Source organism: Trichomonas vaginalis, assembly GCF_026262505.1.
Source record: "Trichomonas vaginalis G3 chromosome Unknown ctg_128, whole genome shotgun sequence".
Lineage (NCBI taxonomy): Eukaryota > Parabasalia > Trichomonadida > Trichomonadidae > Trichomonas > Trichomonas vaginalis.
Genome location: NW_026529215.1, coordinates 71,613 through 93,613, shown reverse-complemented (window position 1 = coordinate 93,613; position 22,001 = coordinate 71,613). Strand labels below are relative to the sequence as shown.

The following is a 22,001-nucleotide window of genomic DNA, read 5'->3' as shown; positions in this document are numbered from 1 at the left end:
ATTGGAGGGTGAGAGTAGTATTGTATGAAATAATATCTCTCACCCTCCAATTCATCCTATGGCGCCGAAAAAATTTTGGTGAAATGCGACCACATTTCACCAAAATTTCTCGGCGCCATATAGAGAACTAGAGCCTGTGAGGTACTGATACTATCCATGTACCTCGCAGGCTCTAGTTCCAAGCCAAAATGGCTAAAAATTGCCCGCAATTGTTCACATTGCGGGCAATTTTTAGCCATTTTGGCTGGGAATTGGAGGGTGAGAGTAGTATTGTATGAAATAATATCTCTCACCCTCCAATTCATCCTATGGCGCCGAAAAAATTTTGGTGAAATGCGACCACATTTCACCAAAATTTCTCGGCGCCATATAGAGAACTAGAGCCTGTGAGGTACTGATACTATCCATGTACCTCGCAGGCTCTAGTTCCAAGCCAAAATGGCTAAAAATTGCCCGCAATTGTTCACATTCCCATCTTTTGTTGGTAAGACGAAGAATATGAAATAAATTATGAAGAAGATAATGATGAATAAAATATCACTTTTTATATTTTTGACACGTAAAGTTGTCACTTTTCTGTCAAACTGTTTTTATCGTTTTCGTATATAACAAGCACAAACCTGAATACTGCGAATAGAAATAAACAAGTTACATATATATAAAGTTTATTTAAATATAATCACCATTGGATTCAATCACGCGTTCGCAGCGATCGATCCAGGCTTGAAAGACACGCTTTAAATCATCATGAGAAAATTGCTCAAATTGCTCTCTTACAAAATTTTCAAGATCATCTGGACTCGCGAATTCGCGTCCTTCAGCTCTCTTTTTTAGCGTGCCGAATAAATAAAAGTCAGAGGGTGCAATATCAGGTGAATAAATTGGGTTTGGAACAACTTTGACATTGTTTTCCACCAAGTAATTCATTACCTTATGACTTTTGTGAACTCTTGAATTATCAAAATGAATTGCAAACTTTTGTTTTTGTTGTTTGGATTTCTCAAACTCATCAGAATTGATAATTTGAGTAAGAACATTGTCAATTAGATACTGAGCATTCATCGTATTAGGTTTTTGAAGAATATCAATTGCGATGATGCCATTCACGCCCCAAAAAGCCGACAACATCATCATTGGTGTGTCAATTTTTTTCTTCGGGAATGTTTGCGGATCTTCATCCTTCGGGATCCACATGATTTTGGCTTCTGTTGCATATTGAAACCAAGACTCATCCCCTGTTACTAAAAAGCGAAACTTCTTGGATTGATACGCACGCAATATAGAGAGGAGCTCTTTCGAAGATTGGACTCTAGATTTTTTTGAACTGAATTAAGGTTGTGCGGAACCCAACGTGTATACGCTAGTTTGTAGTTCAAATAATTGTGCAGATAATAACTGACTGTTGTACGTGGTATCTTTGTCATCTCCTCTATCCTTCTGAGTGATGCTCTTGGGTCTTCATCTAGCGCTTGAAGAATTGCTTTGATTTTTCTTTGATCCGGCGATTTTTTGTCAATTTTTATGATGGGCGTCTTTTTGTTCACGAAGTGATACATCCTAACATGATACGTTACAGTGGAATAGCTAGGAGCATCCATACCGAAGCATTTTACCAATGTCTCGTAGATTTTTTACAGTCTTTGCATTTTTTTGCAAGAGCGAGGATGTTTTCTTTATGATTCATTAAAAAAATGAAAAAATCCCGCCAAAATTTCCCGCGAAACCGCCTCTTGTCTCAAAATTCATTTTATATCCCGGCATGGCGCCAAAATACAACATACTCATCATATACATATATTCATATTTTTTATTATATATTTATAATCAGCATATATCTCCTTTAATAGTCTCATATAGAGCGCTGTGCTAAACGCACCTTTGGACACCCTATATAACATTCGAATATAAAAGCCTCAATTATTTCAATAAAATAATATATTGATATTTGTGATGTAAATATTTATTCGGAATTAAAGCATAGTAAAATAATATTCGGAATGAAATAATTCATTCGAAAATATGAATTACAAATACAACTGCAATCTTTCGTGAGAATTGTAATTCGAATACAGCCTTCGTTTTTGTTGCCTATTCCTTTGGCATACATAGACGAATATAATGGCATAGTTTCATTCCCTGAAATCATTTGTGTTTGGGTGAAATATAAACCTGAATAATGAATATTTGATCTAGATAAACTTGGGTTATTACTATATTGACCTTCTAGAGCAATACAATTTTTGTGACCTGAAATAAAAGAGCTTCCTCCTGAACCACCGCCAGCATATTCTAATGTAGCTCCACTATAATATCCGTTTCCTCCCATACCGCCTAAATTTACTCCATCTTTGACTTTGTCTATTTGACCAAATATTCCATCATAACTATTGTAATTACCTGTACCACTATCATCTTGAAATGTATTAGGACGAGAAGCTGTACCACCATTGGTTTGATTGGCACCTTTTGTCCAAATTTCTGGGCAGATTATTCCGTTGTATCTGCAATCAGATTTACTAGTACCACCAATCAGACCACCGGCATTCCCACCAATTGATCCTGGCCACTCAGCACTCCCTCCACCAGCAGCAACCATAATTCGAGATCTTAAAGATTTTGCATCATTCCAATCAAAATTAGAATTTGAATACAACCTTATGTCAGATGAAGCTCCACCTCTAACATAATGAATTCCTTCATTTGTTTTATAATTAAAATCTGTATTGGCGCCTACATACAAATAAAATTTCTGTATATCATTCAAAAATATAACTCCAGATGTATATCCTCCAAGACCTGGAACTCCCCTACCTGAACTTAATCCAGATGAGCCCCATGATTCAAATTTATACAATCCTCTGTCAAGAACAATAGTATATGGAGTGCACGCATCATTATTTTGACATGGATATTGAAATAGATATTGGTTTTTCGAAATTGAGATGTTAAGATATCCTAAATTAGGCTTTGATAAATTTAGACTTATCATAAATTAAGTCAGATTTTTTATCATATCAGGCATGAGGCAATTCACCTCAATTAATGATTTCCAATACCTCATAGAAAAAATTCAAAAGATATTAATGTTAAAAATGTGACAAGAGTTCAACTCTCTTTCTGACATCAATTCAAATTTATATCAACTGAATATATTGATAATTAATAATAATTTATGTTTTACTGCGAATCAAAACAAATAAAAATGAAATTATAAATAAAAGAATTCATATGAAGATATGAATTACAAATACAACTGCAATCTTTCGTGAGAATTGTAATTCGAATACAGCCTTCATTTTTATTACCGATGCCTTTGGAGTTACTCGATGAATATAATGGCATTGTCTCATTGCCTGAGATCATTTGTGTTTGTGTGAAATATAATCCAGAGTAATGAATACTTGAATTATATGGATTTGGAAATTCATTTAATGAACTATTCAATGCTATGCATCCTTTGTGGCCCGAGATGAAAGAACTTCCTCCAGAACCACCACCTGCATATTCCAATGTTGCACCACTATAATATCCATTTCCTCCCATCCCTCCAATATTAATTTTATCATTTTTATAAGCTTTAATTCTACCAAACATTCCTTCATAAAATGAATATTGTCTTTGTATACTTCCTTCATAATATAAATTAGGAGTAGATGCGGTTCCTCCTTGTGTTTGATTTGCTCCTTTAGTCCATATTTCTGGACAAATCTTTCCATTGTTTCTACAATCAGATTTTCCAATTCCATCTATCAGACCACCAGCATTCCCACCAATTGATGCTTGCGATTCAGAACTTCCTCCACCAGCAGCCACCATAATCCTTGACCTTAATGATAAGGGATCATACCAGTCAAAGTTATTGTTCACAGATAATCTTATATCTGAAGATGCACCACCTTTAGCATAATGGATACCTGCATTGGTCTTATAATTAAAATTTGTATGTCCACCTACAAATAAGTAGAATGTCATTATACTATTCAAATATATGTTTCCTGATGTATACCCACCAAGACCTCGCAAACTTGTCCCTAATCCTGAGGAACCCCATGATTCAAATTTATACAATCCTTGATCAAGAACAACAGTATATGGGGAACATATATCATTGTTTTGACATGGATACTCAAATGTGTATTGGTTTTTAAAAATTGATATTTTTGGATATCCGGTATTAGGTTTTGATAAATTTACTCCTAACAACTATATTGTTTAATTGTATTGCAAGTAATTATATTGTTTTTGTAGCAATTCGCTTTCTAAAATCTTCATACATTATAAAAAGTTGTTATTCACTATCATTTATTGAGATCCAGCCGGGTATTTGAATACACAGGAAGTGTACAAAGTATAACACTAGAATCAGGCCGCTACAAACTTCGAATATGGGGTGCCCAAGGAGGATTTATTCATAATTCATCATATTGTCGAGGTTCATATACAGAGGGAACATTAAAATTAAAGACAACAACAAAATTGAATATCTATGTTGGCCAACAAGATCAATGCAGTACATCAGTTATCAATAATATATTTTTTGGTGGAGGATCTAATTCGATTGGAAAACTTAATTTTAAATCATGCACAGGTGGTGGGTCTACCTTCATAGCATTTGAAAATGATCCACACAACATAATCATTATTTCAGGATCTGGAGGAGGTTCAGGTTTATATACTGATCAATTTGGAGATCATGAATATCTTGGAGGATATGGCGGATTGATTGCAGGTAACGGAACTGGGACCCATTTTGGTACAGGTGCTACTATTTTTTCTGCAGGAATTGGTGGAAAATATTCTGAATATGAATCCGAGTATTCTCCTTGCAATGCAACAAATGGGGAAAAATTGACAGGCGGGAATGCCTGTTCCACTGCTTTAGCATCGACTGGTGGAGGTGGGTCTGGATATTTTGGAGGTGGTGGAGGTGCAGATGTTAGTGGTGGTGGTGGAGGAAGCAGTTATGCAAGTGATTTACTTGAAAATATCATCTATGTGAATGGGAATGAAAATCTGACAGAGCCAAGTGGAACCACAAACATTGGTCATATAGGGAATGGATTTATTATTATTGAATATCTTACAAATTGCTCATTCAGAATGAATAAACATGATTTCAACATTAATTTTATACTTTACAGCCTTTTTGTTATATTAGATAATAAATAAAGGTTTTTACTCAGAATCAATACAAATAAAAATGAAATTATAAATAAAAGAATTCATATGAAGATATGAATTACAAATACAACTGCAATCTTTCGTGAGAATTGTAATTCGAATACAGCCTTCATTTTTATTACGGATGCCTTTGGAGTTACTCGATGAATATAATGGCATTGTCTCATTGCCTGAGATCATTTGTGTTTGTGTGAAATATAATCCAGAGTAATGAATACTTGAATTATATGGATTTGGAAATTCATTTAATGAACTATTCAATGCTATGCATCCTTTGTGGCCCGAGATGAAAGAACTTCCTCCAGAACCACCACCTGCATATTCCAATGTTGCACCACTATAATATCCATTTCCTCCCATCCCTCCAATATTAATTTTATCATTATATATTGGAATTCTACCAAATATTCCATCAAAACTTGATTTTTCTCTTTGTTGATGTCCTTCATTAAATTTATTTGGTCTTGATGCTGTTCCACCATTAGTTTGATTCGCACCTTTAGCCCATATTTCTGGACAAATAACACCATTGTATCGGCAGTCAGAAAAACCATCACTACCTGTCAATCCGCCTGAATTACCACCAATAGATCCGGGCCACTCAGCACTGCCACCGCCACCTGAAACCATGATTCGCGATCTCAGTGATAAATCATTAAACCAATCAATGTTTTCGTTGACATATAATCTGACATCCGATGAAGCACCTCCATATGAATAATACTCTCCTTTATTCGTTTTATAGTTGAAATTTGTACGAGAACCAACAAATAGATAAAATGTTTGTACATTACTCAAATGTATTATTCCTGATGTATAACCACCAAGACCAGCAATTCCATTTCCTGATCCGGATGAACCCCACGTTTCAAATTTATATATTCCTCGATCAAGAACTATTGTATATGGTGTACAAATATCACTAGTTTGACATGGATATTCAAATGTATATTGATTTTTCGAAATAGAGATATTAAGATTTCCAATATTAGGTTTCGAGAGATTTAAACTTAACATATATTATTTTCACAATAAACTTATGAAATAAAATATGAAACTATATAATTTCACTCATTTATTTCATTAGCACATAAAAATGAATTTTATAATCTTATTTTATTAGAAATTACTCTTATTCATAAATTCAAATCAATATATCCAAATTTGATTCTTTTCATTGCCTTTGTATAACAAATATGATGACAGAAGATTGTCAAAACCAATAGGATACATCAAACATTTAAACTTTTATATCATATTATTTAATTCTCATTATTGAGTTTTAGTTGGGCATTTGATTATACAGGAAGCGTACAGAGTACAACATTAGTAGCAGGACGTTACAAACTTCGTGTTTGGGGTGCTCAAGGTGGTTTCATCTGGGATTCAACACGTTGTCGAGGTGCATATACAGAAGGAATTCTAAAATTAAAAACATCAACAAAACTGAATATTTATGTTGGCAGCAAAGGCCAATGTAGCACAAATCAGATAACAACCGTTTTTTATCAAGCAGGACAAAATTCAATTGGTGAAAATAATCTTCAATCATGCACAGGAGGAGGTGCAACATTTATCACATATAACAATATTAATGATATTATTATTGTTTCAGGCTCTGGAGGAGGATCTGGATTTTCCATTTGGGAAAATATAAATTATGAATATCTTGGCGGCTACTGCGGTTTTATCGCAGGAAATGGAACTGGTGCATATTTTGGTAATGGTGCAACTATAAATTCTTCGGGAATTGGAGGAAAATATCCAGGATATAAAGATAATAATAATGAGTATTCTCCTTGCAATGGGATCAGCGGAGTTAAATTGAAAGGCGGAAATTCATGTTCCACAGCACAAGCTTCATCAGGTGGAGGAAGATCTGGATATTTTGGAGGTGGTGGAGGTGCAGATGTTAGTGGTGGTGGAGGAGGAAGCAGTTATGCAAGTAATTCACTCGAAAAAATAATTTATAAACTGACAGAGCCAAATGGAAATTCCAATATTGGCCATATAGGGAATGGATATATTTTAATAGAATATATCGCTTCTTGATCAATAATAAACTGTAAATCAATTTTTGATATTAATTTTATGCTTTCAATGATTTTTGTTATTTTTGAAACGAAATAAATATTAACAATTCATTTACCCAGTCTGATTTTTATTAAAATAACTCAAAACTGTCCCAAAGGGTCCTTTGAGATGTAAACAATAGAATTGAAAGATATGTTATTCAGTTGCAAATGCACCTTTGCGATCTTAAAATTTCACACTTTTTTTCAATATTCCAAGTCATAATAAACTAGAAGTCATATAAATGCACCATACAAATACATTTTCTATTGGCAGATTCTCACTACGCGGAACAAAAATTTTATTCATCATGGTAAAATTACAATTTACAAATAAAATTTATCCGCGTTTGAATATTCGAGGTTTATTCATGTAATCTATCGGTTCTTGTGTTGCTGGCACATTGTTACATTTCACGCAGCTTATTCTAAAGTAACCATCACCATAGTTACCAATTGCATAGTCTCCCGATGGAAGAGGTATGCGTTCATTTCCTGCTAGCATCTTTGTATTAGAAAACTGGTAACCAGAACGATGTGAAGTACAGCCATCGTGGCCGGAAATGTAGGAACTTCCACCACTACCTCCTACATCTGACTCAAGTCCTTCGTGTTCGGATGTCTTCCCTCCATAATAACCGCCACCACAACCGCAGTTTCCTTGACCTCCTCCATTTTGAACATCATCTTTAGAGTAGCCATTGTCACCTATTCCGTTTCTATTACCTCTTGTTTGGGTAGCACCATATGCTGTGTACACTTTACCAACTGAATTTCCTCCAACTAATCCGCCTGCATGGCCACCACTACACCATTCATAGCCTCCGCCACCACCAGCCGAGACCATAATTCGTGAACTTGTGTCACCTTTTATGAGATAAACTGATGTCGCACCTCCACCACCTGAGCCTGCAGCATAACCTCGAAATTTTGCAGAACCCTTACCTCCATTACCTCCACCACCGCAACCACCTTTTTTGATTGTAAGTTTATTAGGTAGGCTGTTAGTTGCATTTTCTCCTCGACAACCAACAACAACATAAATTTTTTTATTAGATTTAATATCAATGTATCCTGCTGTATAGCCACCACGTCCTGCTTCAGATTTTGTGCCGCCACCTGCAGCACCCCATGATTCAATATAATAACTTCCTTTTTTAAGATTGATTTCGTAAGGTTGACAGCTTTGATTGCAATTAAGCTCATATTCATATTCTATTCTTTTTTCAATAGCTGATGATAGTTCTAATAATATGTAGATCATTTTAATGTTAATTTAAGAGTAAATGGCAGATTCCATATTCAAAATAATATCGGCTTCTTTATCCACGTTTAAGGTTAAATATTTAAGGATACCCTTACATTGCGTAGTTAGAAAGAGAATATGATATTGTCATGATTGCTAAAGTTTTAGGCTCCAGAAATGAATATACATCAAACTGAAACAATTGATAAATTGAATGAACTTTTGAGAGGTTCTCAAATAAAAAAAATTATCTAATTTTTTACAATATTACTATTATTTTATCCACATATGTATATATAGTAATTTGAGAAAACTTTTAGGAAAAAATAAGTTTAATAAAAATCTGAATTTTACTTGTTGTGGGATTGTTATTAATTGACACTCCAGACGTATTACTAATAGTTATGCGTATGCAATTAAAGTATTTCTGATGGACAAAATGTGAGATTTATATCAGATAATTCATTTCTACTATTAAGTTATTCATTTATGAGTTTGCACTTATTCGCACTAAATAAATAACTATTAAAAATTGTTTTAATTAATTGATACCATATAATAGAGTGAATTTTGTTTGATCAAACAACAATAGATGATAGATATAAAGCCAAGAAACTTGCTATTAATATGCTCTACTTGCTATTTCAATGTAAGTATGATATTTTCTAAATGTTTCGTTCAGATAACTTAGATATATTAGTCAAAATTTGAAATTTTAATAGCACATATATTAAAAATAATTATTATTCATAAAGATTAATGAAATAGTAAAAAAAAATCAATCAAATTATAAAAATACAACATATGGTTTTTTATGGTTGTCTCATAATAGCATTTCATGAGAAAAATATAATACTATTTATTTTTGCATAGTTCAATTTTTTTAAATAATGCAAGATATCCCGCCATTAGTTTTCATGAAATAATCCAAAAATCAGCATACACTTGAGAACATAGCAGCTCTACATGTTTTCGCTATTTATTTTCCAATAATATGAGGGGTTCACGGGATAAAGCTTCATTAAGCATAATTGATTACAATATCATCATATATATACCGAACATATAACAAATGGGATATTTGTATACTAAAATAAAAAAGGAGCAAATTATATAATTTTTGTCATGCTACTTATAGGTTCAAAATCTTATAATATAAAAATATTTTCAAATACAAAGAAAATATGTGTTTATTTCAAATTTGAAAATTAGATATCTTGTGGGGTCCACTTTCCTCCTCTGTAATCACCTGTAGGGTTATCCTTAGGAAATCTTTTTGCATTTCTTGCCTTGTTGATCTCTTTTCTTGTTTCTGGTGTAGCTTTCTTTTGATTTCTGGATTTATTTTTCTCATATTCAAGTTTTTGGAGTTCGCGGATTGAAGGAGATATTTGGTAATTATTGACACGATTGTATATTTCTTGTTTGCATTTCTCTCCTTCGTTTTTTTGTAAAATTGTAACAGTCGTACGCATTTCAAACGATTTTGCGTTGTTTCCTTTGGGACACTGAGTAAGCATTGAGTGATGTATCGATTCATTTTGTTGTGTTTGAGCATTAGGATCAATTTCTGGAATCAACTTTGCGGCATCATCTGTAAAACGTTGAAATTGCTTCGCTAAATCAGGTTTTGTAAGTGGCTGAAACACAGGATATTCTTTGTCTTTTTTGTGAAGGCAATTTTCATGCCTTCCGATAAAATGATTTAATGTATTCTTCCATAGGAAAATTTTTTTCGTTGTTTCAATTGGAAGCATGATAATAAAAGTGAACCACTTAATAACTTTCGAATATATCTGATGAAATACTTTTTCTTGGTGTTTTAATGGTCTTCCACGTTTCTTCGGCTCTTCTGCTTTAGATTTGATTGGGAATGCTGGCTGTGATTCACTTTCTTTCTGTTGATTAACAGTTTCTTTTCCTGCTGCTTCTTTATATCCACCATTTTCAAGCTTTTCGAAAGCTCTGCCAACTGCACGTACACAATGACGAGGATCAAATGTAATTTTAGCATTCGGAGCATATTGCTGGATGATGGCTTTCGTTTTATTGTCATTGTCATGAACCACTGTGGAAACATTTGTAAAGTCAAAATTTGACATCATCCTCTTTGTACATTCTGTTTCCATCATGTTGGATGGGCCTTCAAAGTCTCCTCCAGAGCTCTTTTTTATAACAGTTGTTTCACCAACAACTTTTCCACGGTTGTCCATCATTAAACTTTGGCACGCTGTAGCATTTCTGCCAACATTATAATGCGAATCAGTGCTTAAAAATGTATCTTTCTTCATTGTTTGTTGAGCATTTTTAATAGATTGCTCTTTATATTCTAGTATTACCTTACCTATTTCTTTTTGATGACGGTAAAAACTCTTTTTCACTCGGCACTTTAATATTGTTATCTTGAAATAAATTCCTTGCTCGAGTATAAGAGTCACCATTAACAATTACAGAAGCAGTCCAGTGTTTTGGATCGACTTCCTTTGGCGCATTCTTTTCTTGGGAGTTTTTTCTTGCTTCAATTGATTTTTCGTTAGCTTCACGACTTTGTTGTTTGCGTCTGCTTGGTAGAGGCATATTACGTAAATGGTCGACAAAAAATGTAATAAACGTAGTGAATAATTAAAAAGATTGCTTTATATAACAAATATAATCATTTTTTCCTTAGAAATCCCATTATTTGCATAACAATATTTAAAAATATTTTTTGATATAGTTTACAGTCACATCAATATGAACTATATTAAACTATCAGAAACTTATATATGTTATTAGTAAAGTTGAAATTTTTATCATATTTACACATTAAATTTAATTTTCATGCATATTTAAGTTTTTTTCAACACAATCTTGTATTGTTAGTACCGACAATATGAAAGAAAGTTATACTGTTGCATGCTAAGTTCGGTCAACGATAGAAATTGAGTGGAAATTAATCGTCGAGGAAGTACGATTATGTAAAGTAAAAAAATGTTGTGGTATTTTTAATATTATATATTATTTTATAATAAATTTTTTTTGAGTCATTTTAAGAAGCACATATAATTTTTTGAATTTAAAAATTAAAGTAGTGTCAAACGAATTTATCACTTAATTTAATACTCAGATTTCTTAAAATTAATGAAAAAAGGTTTTCTGAGAACTTTTGAGAATAGTTTTCAAATTCCATTATTGAAAATATATAGGTATTGTATGAAATTCAAACTCTATATTTATTAAAATTCTAAATTTTTAATAAAATAACTTTTCAGAGGAATATGATTTTGAATGGTTGATTAATAAGTATAAAAATTTATACGATTTTAAGGAGGGAATTGTTCCTTATGAGGTATACATCATAACTATATACCTCATAAGGAACAATTCCCTCTTGATAGCTGGGAAACTTTCTCTGAATAACTTATCATTTGGAGAAAGTTCCCCAGCTATCTATTAGGAACTAAAGGCTATGAGGCACTAATATATAATCAGTGCCTCATAGCCTTTAGTTTCCTATTAAAAACGAGAAAACTTGTTCGAAATGATAAACAATTTCGAACAAGTTTTCTCATTTTAAGGAGGGAATTGTTCCTTATGAGGTATACATCATAACTATATACCTCATAAGGAACAATTCCCTCTTGATATCCTGGATATTTTTGAATATATTTTTTTAATTAAAGTTCTCAAAAGTATTATCAAAAGTGATTTTTTTAAAATATCTCCAATTAATTAACTAATTAAAAGTATTATATTTTTAAAATTAAATAGTTTTTCAATTTTTTTGAAGGAATTGAGATACTTCCCACGACAATAAAATTGAGAGGTTTACATTATGACTGATCTTAGCATGCAACAATTTCTGGGGAAAACGATAATTCATTTTTTTTATGGATGAATAGATCGTTTTCCTAGAAAGGACCTCATATCTCTGGCTAAAAAGAGTGTCAGATCCTAAATAGGTTATTGATCTAGTGTACAAATCCAATAAAAAGCCTATTTTTTTGGCTTTTTTGGTGCTCATTTTTTCGAAGATCTACATGAATATGGGGAAACCATCGGATTTTTTTGGTTAACCCACATCTTCATGTAGTCTGGACTATCTTTCCTCGAAGGACCTCTTACGGGTGTAAAAACTCATAAAGTTCTCAAAAGATTCATTCTCGATCTCCATGCTGAAAGAATTTACAATAAAAAAGAGATCTACGCATCAAACTACAGCCATAAATGAACTGAACCCCTAAAGCTCAGCTCTTAGTTTATCAAAAACGTCGAAATCCTTCTCATTGCAATCAAATTTTCTCAATAACTCATAAGAAAAATCGAATTTTGATTAAGCCGATGTTATAGGTATCACAAATACTACAAACTTGAGCAATATCGAAATTGCCAGCAAAAGTTTGAAAATTGCATTGCTCATATTTGTTTTGTAAACTAAAAATCTGCTTATATTATTCATTAATTTTTTATATATTATTCATATACTTTAATAAAAACAATACTATTTCACCTTAAAAATGAATTTCATAAGTCAATATTATTTTTTTGAAAATGTATCAATTTTCGATTAAAACAACATGAGAATAAAATTTACGCAAAATTATTTTAAAAAATGGTTTTAAAAAATTTACAATTGATGAAGAATAAGATTGCAAGAAGTTTTGAAGTTTAATTTTAAGAAAAAAAATTCGGATATTATTCATGGATCTAAGTAATCTGATATTTGAGTATCGGCACTATGCATAAAACATATATTAATAGTTTTTTTTGATTTTTATGATTTTAAATATATTCAAATTTGGCAATCCAATAGATTTTTAAAAAATAGGTAAATAAAAATAGATTACATATGCAGCAGATTTAGAACATGAAACAAATCTTATAGTGACCCAAAAAAAAATTCATGATCCAAAAAAGAAAAAAATTGGCTAAATTGGAATCAAACCTTGGCATAATAAACCATTATGTCGGATGTTTCCACTACACTACACCGGCAGTTCGAAAAATACCCTTGGTGGTTCTATTTAATAGCTACTCCCAACGATAGGCGGTGTCCCCAGCTTTAGAGAGGTGGTAAAAGTAAGGAAAATCTGGGTATATCTTTAGATACTAGGATTGATTTAATGACTAAGAACGTTTTTATCAATAATACCATGATTCATAACATATAGACATAACATAAATATACCAAAGCATTTCTACTTGGAACTAGCGCATCGCCAAAATAATGGGTCAATATTCATTTGACGTAATGCTGATCGAGAGAAGTCTTTATATATAAGCCTTATCACAATGCTACGAATGCAACCAGCTGCGGGCGTGTCTTGTTTAACATTAATTCCTATATATGATGGAACATTAATCAATAATCATGGAAGTATCACTTTTCAAATAACATCATTGTTAAATGAAAGAAAATTGTATGCAAAATTACATTTTGGTAATGGTGAGACGCAATATGTTGAAGTATATATCATTATTATTTAATATACAAACAAACTCTAGTACAAAATTGTATTAATTCAACTTTCATGTCTAATATAAAAACTTTTTTTAAAAAAAAAGAGATATAATCGTGTATAATATGAGAAAAATGAATATCAATACAAAATAAAATATCAATTAGCTATTGCTGATGACATATCATGAATATTGATCATTTGCTTTGATTAATTAGATATTTAGAAGAATTCTTATTATCCTTCAAAAAGTCAGTATTTCTGCTGTAATTTTCTACAACATTGTAGTTATTGCACTTTGTCTATGAATTTGTATATATGTTATATATAAATTATATATCTAAACTGCCCATAAGTGCAATTTTTATATAAATTGTTTATTTCTTTAACAATTTCATATGAAATATGCTTTTTTAAGCGTATCAAAGCTGTGTTCTTAATGTGCATGGATATATCAAGAAAAATGTCGAAAAAAAATGTGAATTCACAAATTCACTGAATTTTCACCGTTTTTTGAATTTTGCTACAGCACTAATATTAAATAATACTAAATCTTCTGTCTTTGTAAAAGAATAAATTCTGACAAAAAGTGCTCGTTTAAATTTAATGATCATCTGTATGACTAAGTGGTAAAAAGTGTTTATGACCAAAAAAGGGTTACATGCTTAGTCTATTTTTCTGACAGGATACTCTAGATTTACATGATCTCTATTTCATATCTCCGTTTTTAGATTCTTCGACAGATTTTATGATAGAAAACCAAGATTAACAAATTTCCGGCATGTTAATGAAGAAATCTGCAGCTACCCTCAATATTATTTCAATAATCAGTATCGTTTCTCTTACAATTTATTTTTTTCTCAATAATTTAACAAGAAATAACAATACACACTTGGTTTTACGTATAAAAGCTAAGTGTCGAACTTAATCAACTTTACTTACTTAGCAAATGAATATTTTGTGGTTGCGAGTTCTGAATGCTGAAGTTTTAGATTTCTCTATAAATGATATCATTGCACTTACAATGTTGTTCCAGCCTATCGCATAAATCATAGAAAAATCCAAAAAAAATATTAAAGAAAATTCATGTCATGAAGTTCAAAAAATACCGTGTAACATTAAAATTTGTTATGCATAATACATTTTAGCTATTATTGATTTTTTTTAATTTTCGAGAAATTGAATGGTGAGTCCGATAGAGAAATTTTTAAAAATCCTAGTGCCTCATAGAAGTAATTTCCCTCGTCTCCCATACTTCCAAATGTATGCATATGACATAAACTTTTATGCATTACACAAGTGGCCAATAATATCTATAGAGTAAAAAATTAGAAATTTAATTTTTTTATATGATAGTTATATTTCAGATTGCGAGCGTAACCTTTTTCTCCATGGCATACTTGTTTTAAGAGCAAATGATCAAAATCGTCCTTCAATTATTGAAGGAGCTGATATCTTTTGAAAATTGAATTGAAAGGGTATTCAATTTTCAAATTTCCTCTCAATTTTGGAAACATATCAACTCTATGAATTAACAATTATGTGCCTTCACAGTTTATCAGTCATATAAGGTGCTTATAAAGAAAAAAGTTACGCTCGCAAAATATGTTTTTATATAGATTTCACATAAAATAATTATGTAATTTCTAAAAAGAATATTTTTGTTCTTGAATATTAAAGTGTATTGTAGTTTAAAAAGTTTTAAATATGTTGCTAAAATTTCAGGTTTATAGCTCATGTCTAGCATGACTTCTTCGTATGCGCAAAAAATCTGACACGTAAGGGTATCCTTAAGTGATAATTTTTATGAAATTATGTAATTTATTTAAGTGATTTTTAGGTAAGTTTGTAAATAATAAAATTTTGGAAGATGAAAATCTAGATTTTTTTGCATTATTAAGGGTGCCGGAAAGTGAGGTGACGCGATTTCGAGTATTGCTCATAACTCATTTGTAGTAAAGATATTAATGATATTGAAACATATATTAGTAGTGTATATACTAAGGTTTTTATTTCTATGATATTGAGGTCTTGGATACTTCCAGTATGAAGAAAACTGTTTCGCAATTTTCGAACTTGCGCACCTATCTAGTCCCTGGTTATTCCATGGCAGGGGCTGATACTCCAGAAATGATATCTAGGTACAAGATACTAGATATTTTATAGAAAACATTTGGCACTTGTTAAAAAGTGTCGAGATGCAATTAGTGAGTAACTTCAAAACTAAGACCGATTGCACTACCATCTCACTGGATTCTGCTAATTACCATTAGGGAACAAACCCAATGGTAGTGGTTTCCAGTCGAAATGGTCACATTCAAAGTTTAATTAGATTTGTATCTAGTCCTCCAATATTGTGTTTAAGCCAGTGAGATACATTAAACAAAAAATTTCAATAGTTATACTAAAAGTTTTACAGAACAAAGTTTATTTTCAATTCTCATATTTTGAGATAAATGCACTTTTTTCTTTCCAGATTTTAAAAATTTTGTATAATTTTTGTATGTTTTCGATAACCTTATAATCATAAACATCGATTTCGCTTAGTTTAAATATGATACTATGATACATCATCACTTACGGTTTATACTCATATAAACAAAACAAAATAAAAATCATTTTATGAGTTTGAAAAGTGTTGTTTTTATAATAGCTTTCACTTCACTTTTCGGCACCCTTAAGAAAAAAATTGTAATGTAAACACACTGTATAAAGATGTCTACAACTTTTTACGTTGTCTACAACATATTTCGGGTACTCTATATTGATTAGTATTCATGATTTGTATGACATTTTTCATTTAAAATATTTCATGTCAAATTTGAACATAGGATCATTTAAAAAAAGCACACTTGAAAATTCCCTATAAAATATACTTATTTTATGCTTTAAGTATATTTTATAGGGAATTTTCAATTGTCCCTTCAGTCCGAGGTGTTACCCCCTGCACACTTGAATTTTCATAGATATATTATTTACGTAAGTTTATAAATAGCATTTGATTCATGAGAATTTTCTGGAATATTTTCGAGAAACTTCTAAAAAAATACCTCAAATTTTGATTTCGACTGGCAACATTTTTTTCTGAAAATCTAAAATTTTGAATTCTAACATAACCATCACCATAGTTACCAATTGCATAGTCTCCCGATGGAAGAGGTATGCGTTCATTTCCTGCTAGCATCTTTGTATTAGAAAACTGGTAACCAGAACGATGTGAAGTACAGCCATCGTGGCCTGAAATGTAGGAACTTCCACCACTACCTCCTACATCTGACTCAAATCCTTCGTGTTCTGATGTCTTCCCTCCATAATAACCGCCACCACAACCGCAGTTTCCTTGACCTCCTCCATCTTGAACATCATCTTTAGAGTAGCCATTGTCACCTATTCCGTTTACGTTACCAATTGTTTGGGTGGCGTCAAAAATTTTCTCACTGGGTTTTCGTCTATCAATCCCAGCTCATTATATACGCAACCAATCAAAAATCTGATATGGGAGTCCAAGGCTAACTTTTTGTCGTCTACCTAATAAAAGAGGAAGCAGCATTAGTGAGAATAATCGCAAATATTCAATTTAAATTATCTTTTTATTCTTAATTTAAAGTGACAAAAAGAATAAAAAACCTATTCTAAGGCATGTTGTTATGTAAATGAGACTAGACATCATATTTTATGTTATGAAAAAAAAATATTTAGAATTTTAGAACAAAATAAATAGAAAAAATAGCATAACTTATGGATGTGCGTATATTAAATTTAATAAATTAAGAGAAATTATTTTTGGCGCCAAAATTATTCGTTAACTCTCAAATTTTTCTGAGTCAATAAGCCGCCAAAAAAGTGTCATTTCTTTATAGGAAAGGAAACCTATTTGACGAACAATCCGGACACTAGTGCCTCAGCGAATTTCCCCAAACCCACCAATCCCCTCCCTGCTGTTGTACACCATCGATGGAAAGTAAGTCATCAATAGTCTCTTTTCCTGATTTCAAGCTAACGTTAGATCATTCATGAAAGAAATCATTGCCTTTCATCAGAGACTTTCGTTATAACTGCGCTGCTCTCAAGTTCATCTTGAGAAATTTACGTAATAACTGAATTCCCAAAGTTCTTTAGGTGATCCAAAACACTGTAGCTGCTTGAACTTTGGACGAGCCTCGCACCCCAGAGAATAGAAATCCCAATCTTGCTCATGTTTAGTTGAATTAGTCTGCAGCAGTACAGCTCTGATACCACAAGATCGTGATGTATACAAAGTCACAACGCTATTTGATTCAACAACTAGCTAGTTTTGACATCAAATTGCAAAATTTGACTTCGTTATGAGCTCTTTGTAGCAAAAATACATTACACTTAAAGACTAGTTGCTAGACTGTAGTAGTTTGTTCGTATATATCTATTTTTCCCCAACGTATTGCATACTACATTTTGACAAGACTTGCAACCTTATAGTAACCTCGTTGGGAATTGTTCAAGCAAAGCGTAGGTAGTTAAGGTCGAGTAAGAGTTTCTTTTTAAATCTTTCACTGAATGAGTAGGTGTTGGAAGAATTGTTCTCTAAAGCGATACAGCTGCGCTACATGTTCGTCAACTTGTCTAGAAATAATATATATCATTTTGTTTTATACGTTTTTTCGTAATAAATCTATTTGTATTTGTTGTATTTGAGTATGAAGATAACAAAAACTACGGCATAAGACGCAGTACACTGGGCTTCGTTGCCATTTTATTTACCATGTTAAGAATAAACTTAACAGACATGCTTTGTTTTCGACGAAGCATCTAAAATAACGTACATCTAAATAAAACTAAAAAACTGTAAAATTTCTTTATTTGATAGTATACTTCAAATTATGCACTATACCTTCTAGAATTCTATAACACTCTTTGCATATAATTTTTTAAAAAAAAGTTATATCTCGACAAAAATATGATTTATCAATAGAGTATGTAAAATAAAACTCATTCGCAGTATTAAAAAAATCGTAAATCTTTCCAAAAAAATTTTGAATTACAAATTTTAAAACTTAAAACAACATTTTTTTGAAGCGAAAAAACGAAATCTAATTTTTTTTGGAAAATTTAGAATAAATAGAGCTCTTTAACTCGTCGAATACAAATTGTTTTCAAGTTTTTTTCGACCGGAAATTGAACTTTTAGAGTTTATACAATAAGATTCACATGAAAAAATACGGGTTTAACAAAGAAATCACCAATATAAAGGTTTTTTAGTAGAACGAGATTGATAAAAACTATGGTATGATAAAAAGACGATAATTTTTTGGCGGGATAATTGAAGAATATGAATGATTCGAATTACAGACATACTCTAGTCCGAAACTTACTATGGTTCGTGACTTATTTTTGACACAGAATAGCTGTAGACTAAGGCTTACTCTAGATCCAGACTTATTATACAATTAAATTTGCTTTTGGAATAAGACTTAATTTTAGTTACAAACTTATCTTAATATCAGACTTATATTTAGAATCAGACTTACTTTAGTCTAGAACTTACATTTAGAATCAGACTTACATTTCAAGTCAGACTTACTTTCGTCCGAAACTTACATTTCAAGTCAGACTTACTTTCGTCCGAGACTTACATTTCTAGTCAGACTTACATTTCAAGTTATACTTACTTTCGTCCGAGACTTACATTTCAAGTCAGACTTACTTTCGTCCGAGACTTACATTTCAAGTCAGACTTACTTTCGTCCGAGACTTCCATTTCAAGTCAGACTTACTTTCGTCCGAGACTTACATTTCAAGTCTGTCTTACTTTCGTCCGAAACTTACATTTCAAGTCAGTCTTACTTTCGTCCGAAACTTACATTTCAAGTCAGTCTTACTTTCGTCCGAGACTTACATTTCAAGTCAGACTTACATTTCAAGTTATACTTACTTTCGTCCGAGACTTACATTTCAAGTCAGACTTACTTTCGTCCGAGACTTCCATTTCAAGTCTGTCTTACTTTCGTCCGAGACTTACATTTCAAGTCAGACTTTCATTTCAAGTCAGTCTTACTTTCGTCCGAGACTTACATTTCAAGTCAGACTTACTTTCGTCCGAGACTTACATTTCAAGTTATACTTACTTTCGTCCGAGACTTACATTTCAAGTCAGACTTACTTTCGTCCGAGACTTACATTTCTAGTCAGACTTACATTTCAAGTTATACTTACTTTCGTCCGAGACTTACATTTCAAGTCAGACTTACTTTCGTCCGAGACTTCCATTTCAAGTCAGACTTACTTTCGTCCGAGACTTCCATTTCAAGTCAGACTTACTTTCGTCCGAAACTTACATTTCAAGTCAGACTTACATTTCAAGTCTGTCTTACTTTCGTCCGAGACTTCCATTTCAAGTCAGACTTACTTTCGTCCGAGACTTACATTTCAAGTCATACTTACATTAATATCAAACTTATATTAACCTACGACTTACTTTTATTCCCAGACATCTTGATCCACACTGACATTGAAAACTACTCATACATCTAAATCCACTCAAACATAATCCAAAAAATGATAATGTAATGAAACTTTATAGAAAATTGAAAATTTCGGCAATTAAAAATAAAGTCGAACAGCATTGTAAATGCAACTGCAACATGGAAAATGTTTATAAACTATATGGTGTTCATATTCCATGTATTCATAACATCTTAGATGTAAAACGGCCGATTTAGAAAAACCTAAAGCATTTCATATTGGAAAATTGGAATTCAATAGTTCGAAGAATATTCTAGTTTTATGATGATGAAGACAATCCGATAGGAAAGGGTGATCGGAAAAATGAACAATGCAAAATTTCGGCTCGGAAAACATTTACAACCAAAGTTGAGAACGAAATTTACTTGTATGAAGAACAAGTAACTCCAGATATAGGAGTTAAAAGTCTTGTTCAACGCATTTTAAATCTTCCGTCAATTGACAAGGCAACAAGTTTCATGTTTAATCTTGGGATGAACATCGATTATGATACAATTCAGGCAATTCATTATATATCATCATTAAGAAAAACACATCCAGAAGTGATAGATTTGGCATTAAGTAATGCATATCTTCCGGAAGAATCAGATGAATATCAGCAAAACAAAGACATGATTTCAAAAATTATCGAAGAAGTTTTTGATAATAAAGACAAGGAAAGAGATCCAGATTTTGTTGTAAGAAGGAAGAGGAAAATGGTTTGTGAAAAAAATATTTATATGAATAAAATGTGTATGATTATTGTTTATAAAAATAGTTAATAAATATGAGAAACTATTTAATTATTTGTTATATAAAGATTCGATATACAGAACAGAATGAAAAAGGATAAAAAAATTAATCAGAAAGATGTAAAAGTTTGGGAGATATAAAAAATATTATAGAGATAAAATATTTCCTGAGAGATAAAAAAGTCAATGAAAGATGCAACAGTGAGACATGCAACAGTGTCTGACAGATGCAACAGTGTCTGAGAGATGCAACAGTGTCTGACAGATGCAACAGTGTCTATGAGATGCAACAGTGTCTGAGAGATGCAACAGTGTCTGACAGATGCAACAGTGTCTGATAGATGCAACAGTGTCTATGAGATGCAACAGTGTCTATGAGATGCAACAGTGTGTATGAGATGCAACAGTGTCTATGAGATGCAACAGTGTCTATGAGATGCAACAGTGTCTATGAGATGCAACAGTGTCTATGAGATGCAACAGTGTCTATGAGATGCAACAGTGTCTGACAGATGCAACAGTGTCTGACAGATGCAACAGTGTCTGATAGATGCAACAGTGTCTGACAGATGCAACAGTGTCTATGAGATGCAACAGTGTCTGACAGATGCAACAGTGTCGGACAGATGAAACAGTGTCTATGAGATGCAACAGTGTCTATGAGATGCAACAGTGTCTATGAGATGCAACAGTGTCTGACAGATGCAACAGTGTCTATGAGATGCAACAGTGTCTATGAGATGCAACAGTGTCTATGAGATGCAACAGTGTCTATGAGATGCAACAGTGTCTGACAGATGCAACAGTGTCTATGAGATGCAACAGTGTCTGACAG

At 32.0% G+C, this 22,001-nt stretch overlaps 3 protein-coding genes and 2 pseudogenes across 5 annotated transcripts, besides 8 other annotated features; all 5 read right to left on the bottom strand.

Annotated features, from left to right (window-relative positions):
• Nucleotides 1-70: 70 nt before the first annotated feature.
• Nucleotides 71-179: a mobile genetic element.
• Nucleotides 180-320: 141 nt separating this feature from the next.
• Nucleotides 321-429: a mobile genetic element.
• Nucleotides 430-549: 120 nt separating this feature from the next.
• Nucleotides 550-611: a mobile genetic element.
• Nucleotides 612-1,890: a mobile genetic element.
• On the bottom strand, nucleotides 670-1,794 carry TVAGG3_1077650 (annotated as a pseudogene). The gene has a single exon. A coding segment is annotated over exon 1 (1,125 nt).
• Nucleotides 1,863-1,890: a terminal%2Cinverted (terminal inverted repeat of Mariner transposon ID:TVAGG3_1077640).
• A 70-nt stretch (nucleotides 1,891-1,960) lies between these two features.
• TVAGG3_1077630 (glycine-rich protein family) lies at nucleotides 1,961-2,596 on the bottom strand (the record flags this gene model as incomplete). Its single annotated transcript, XM_001293470.1, has 1 exon — nucleotides 1,961-2,596. One exon carries the CDS (start codon nucleotides 2,594-2,596, stop codon nucleotides 1,961-1,963), a length of 636 nt encoding a protein of 211 aa, XP_001293471.1.
• Nucleotides 2,597-3,177: 581 nt separating this feature from the next.
• Nucleotides 3,178-3,972, bottom strand: TVAGG3_1077620 (glycine-rich protein family; the record flags this gene model as incomplete). The annotated part of the gene is made up of 1 exon (XM_001297096.2): nucleotides 3,178-3,972. One exon carries the CDS (start codon nucleotides 3,970-3,972, stop codon nucleotides 3,178-3,180), a length of 795 nt encoding a protein of 264 aa, XP_001297097.2.
• Nucleotides 3,973-7,593: 3,621 nt separating this feature from the next.
• Nucleotides 7,594-8,517, bottom strand: TVAGG3_1077610 (glycine-rich protein family; the record flags this gene model as incomplete). Its single annotated transcript, XM_001296094.1, has 1 exon — nucleotides 7,594-8,517. The coding sequence occupies one exon, from the start codon at nucleotides 8,515-8,517 to the stop codon at nucleotides 7,594-7,596; it is 924 nt and encodes a 307-aa protein (XP_001296095.1).
• Nucleotides 8,518-9,707: 1,190 nt separating this feature from the next.
• Nucleotides 9,708-11,076: a mobile genetic element.
• Nucleotides 9,766-10,790, bottom strand: TVAGG3_1077600 (annotated as a pseudogene). Its single transcript has one exon. A coding segment is annotated over exon 1 (1,025 nt).
• Nucleotides 11,077-13,613: 2,537 nt separating the features above from the next.
• Nucleotides 13,614-14,152: a mobile genetic element.
• Nucleotides 14,153-15,838: 1,686 nt separating this feature from the next.
• Nucleotides 15,839-16,614: a mobile genetic element.
• Nucleotides 16,615-22,001: the final 5,387 nt, after the last annotated feature.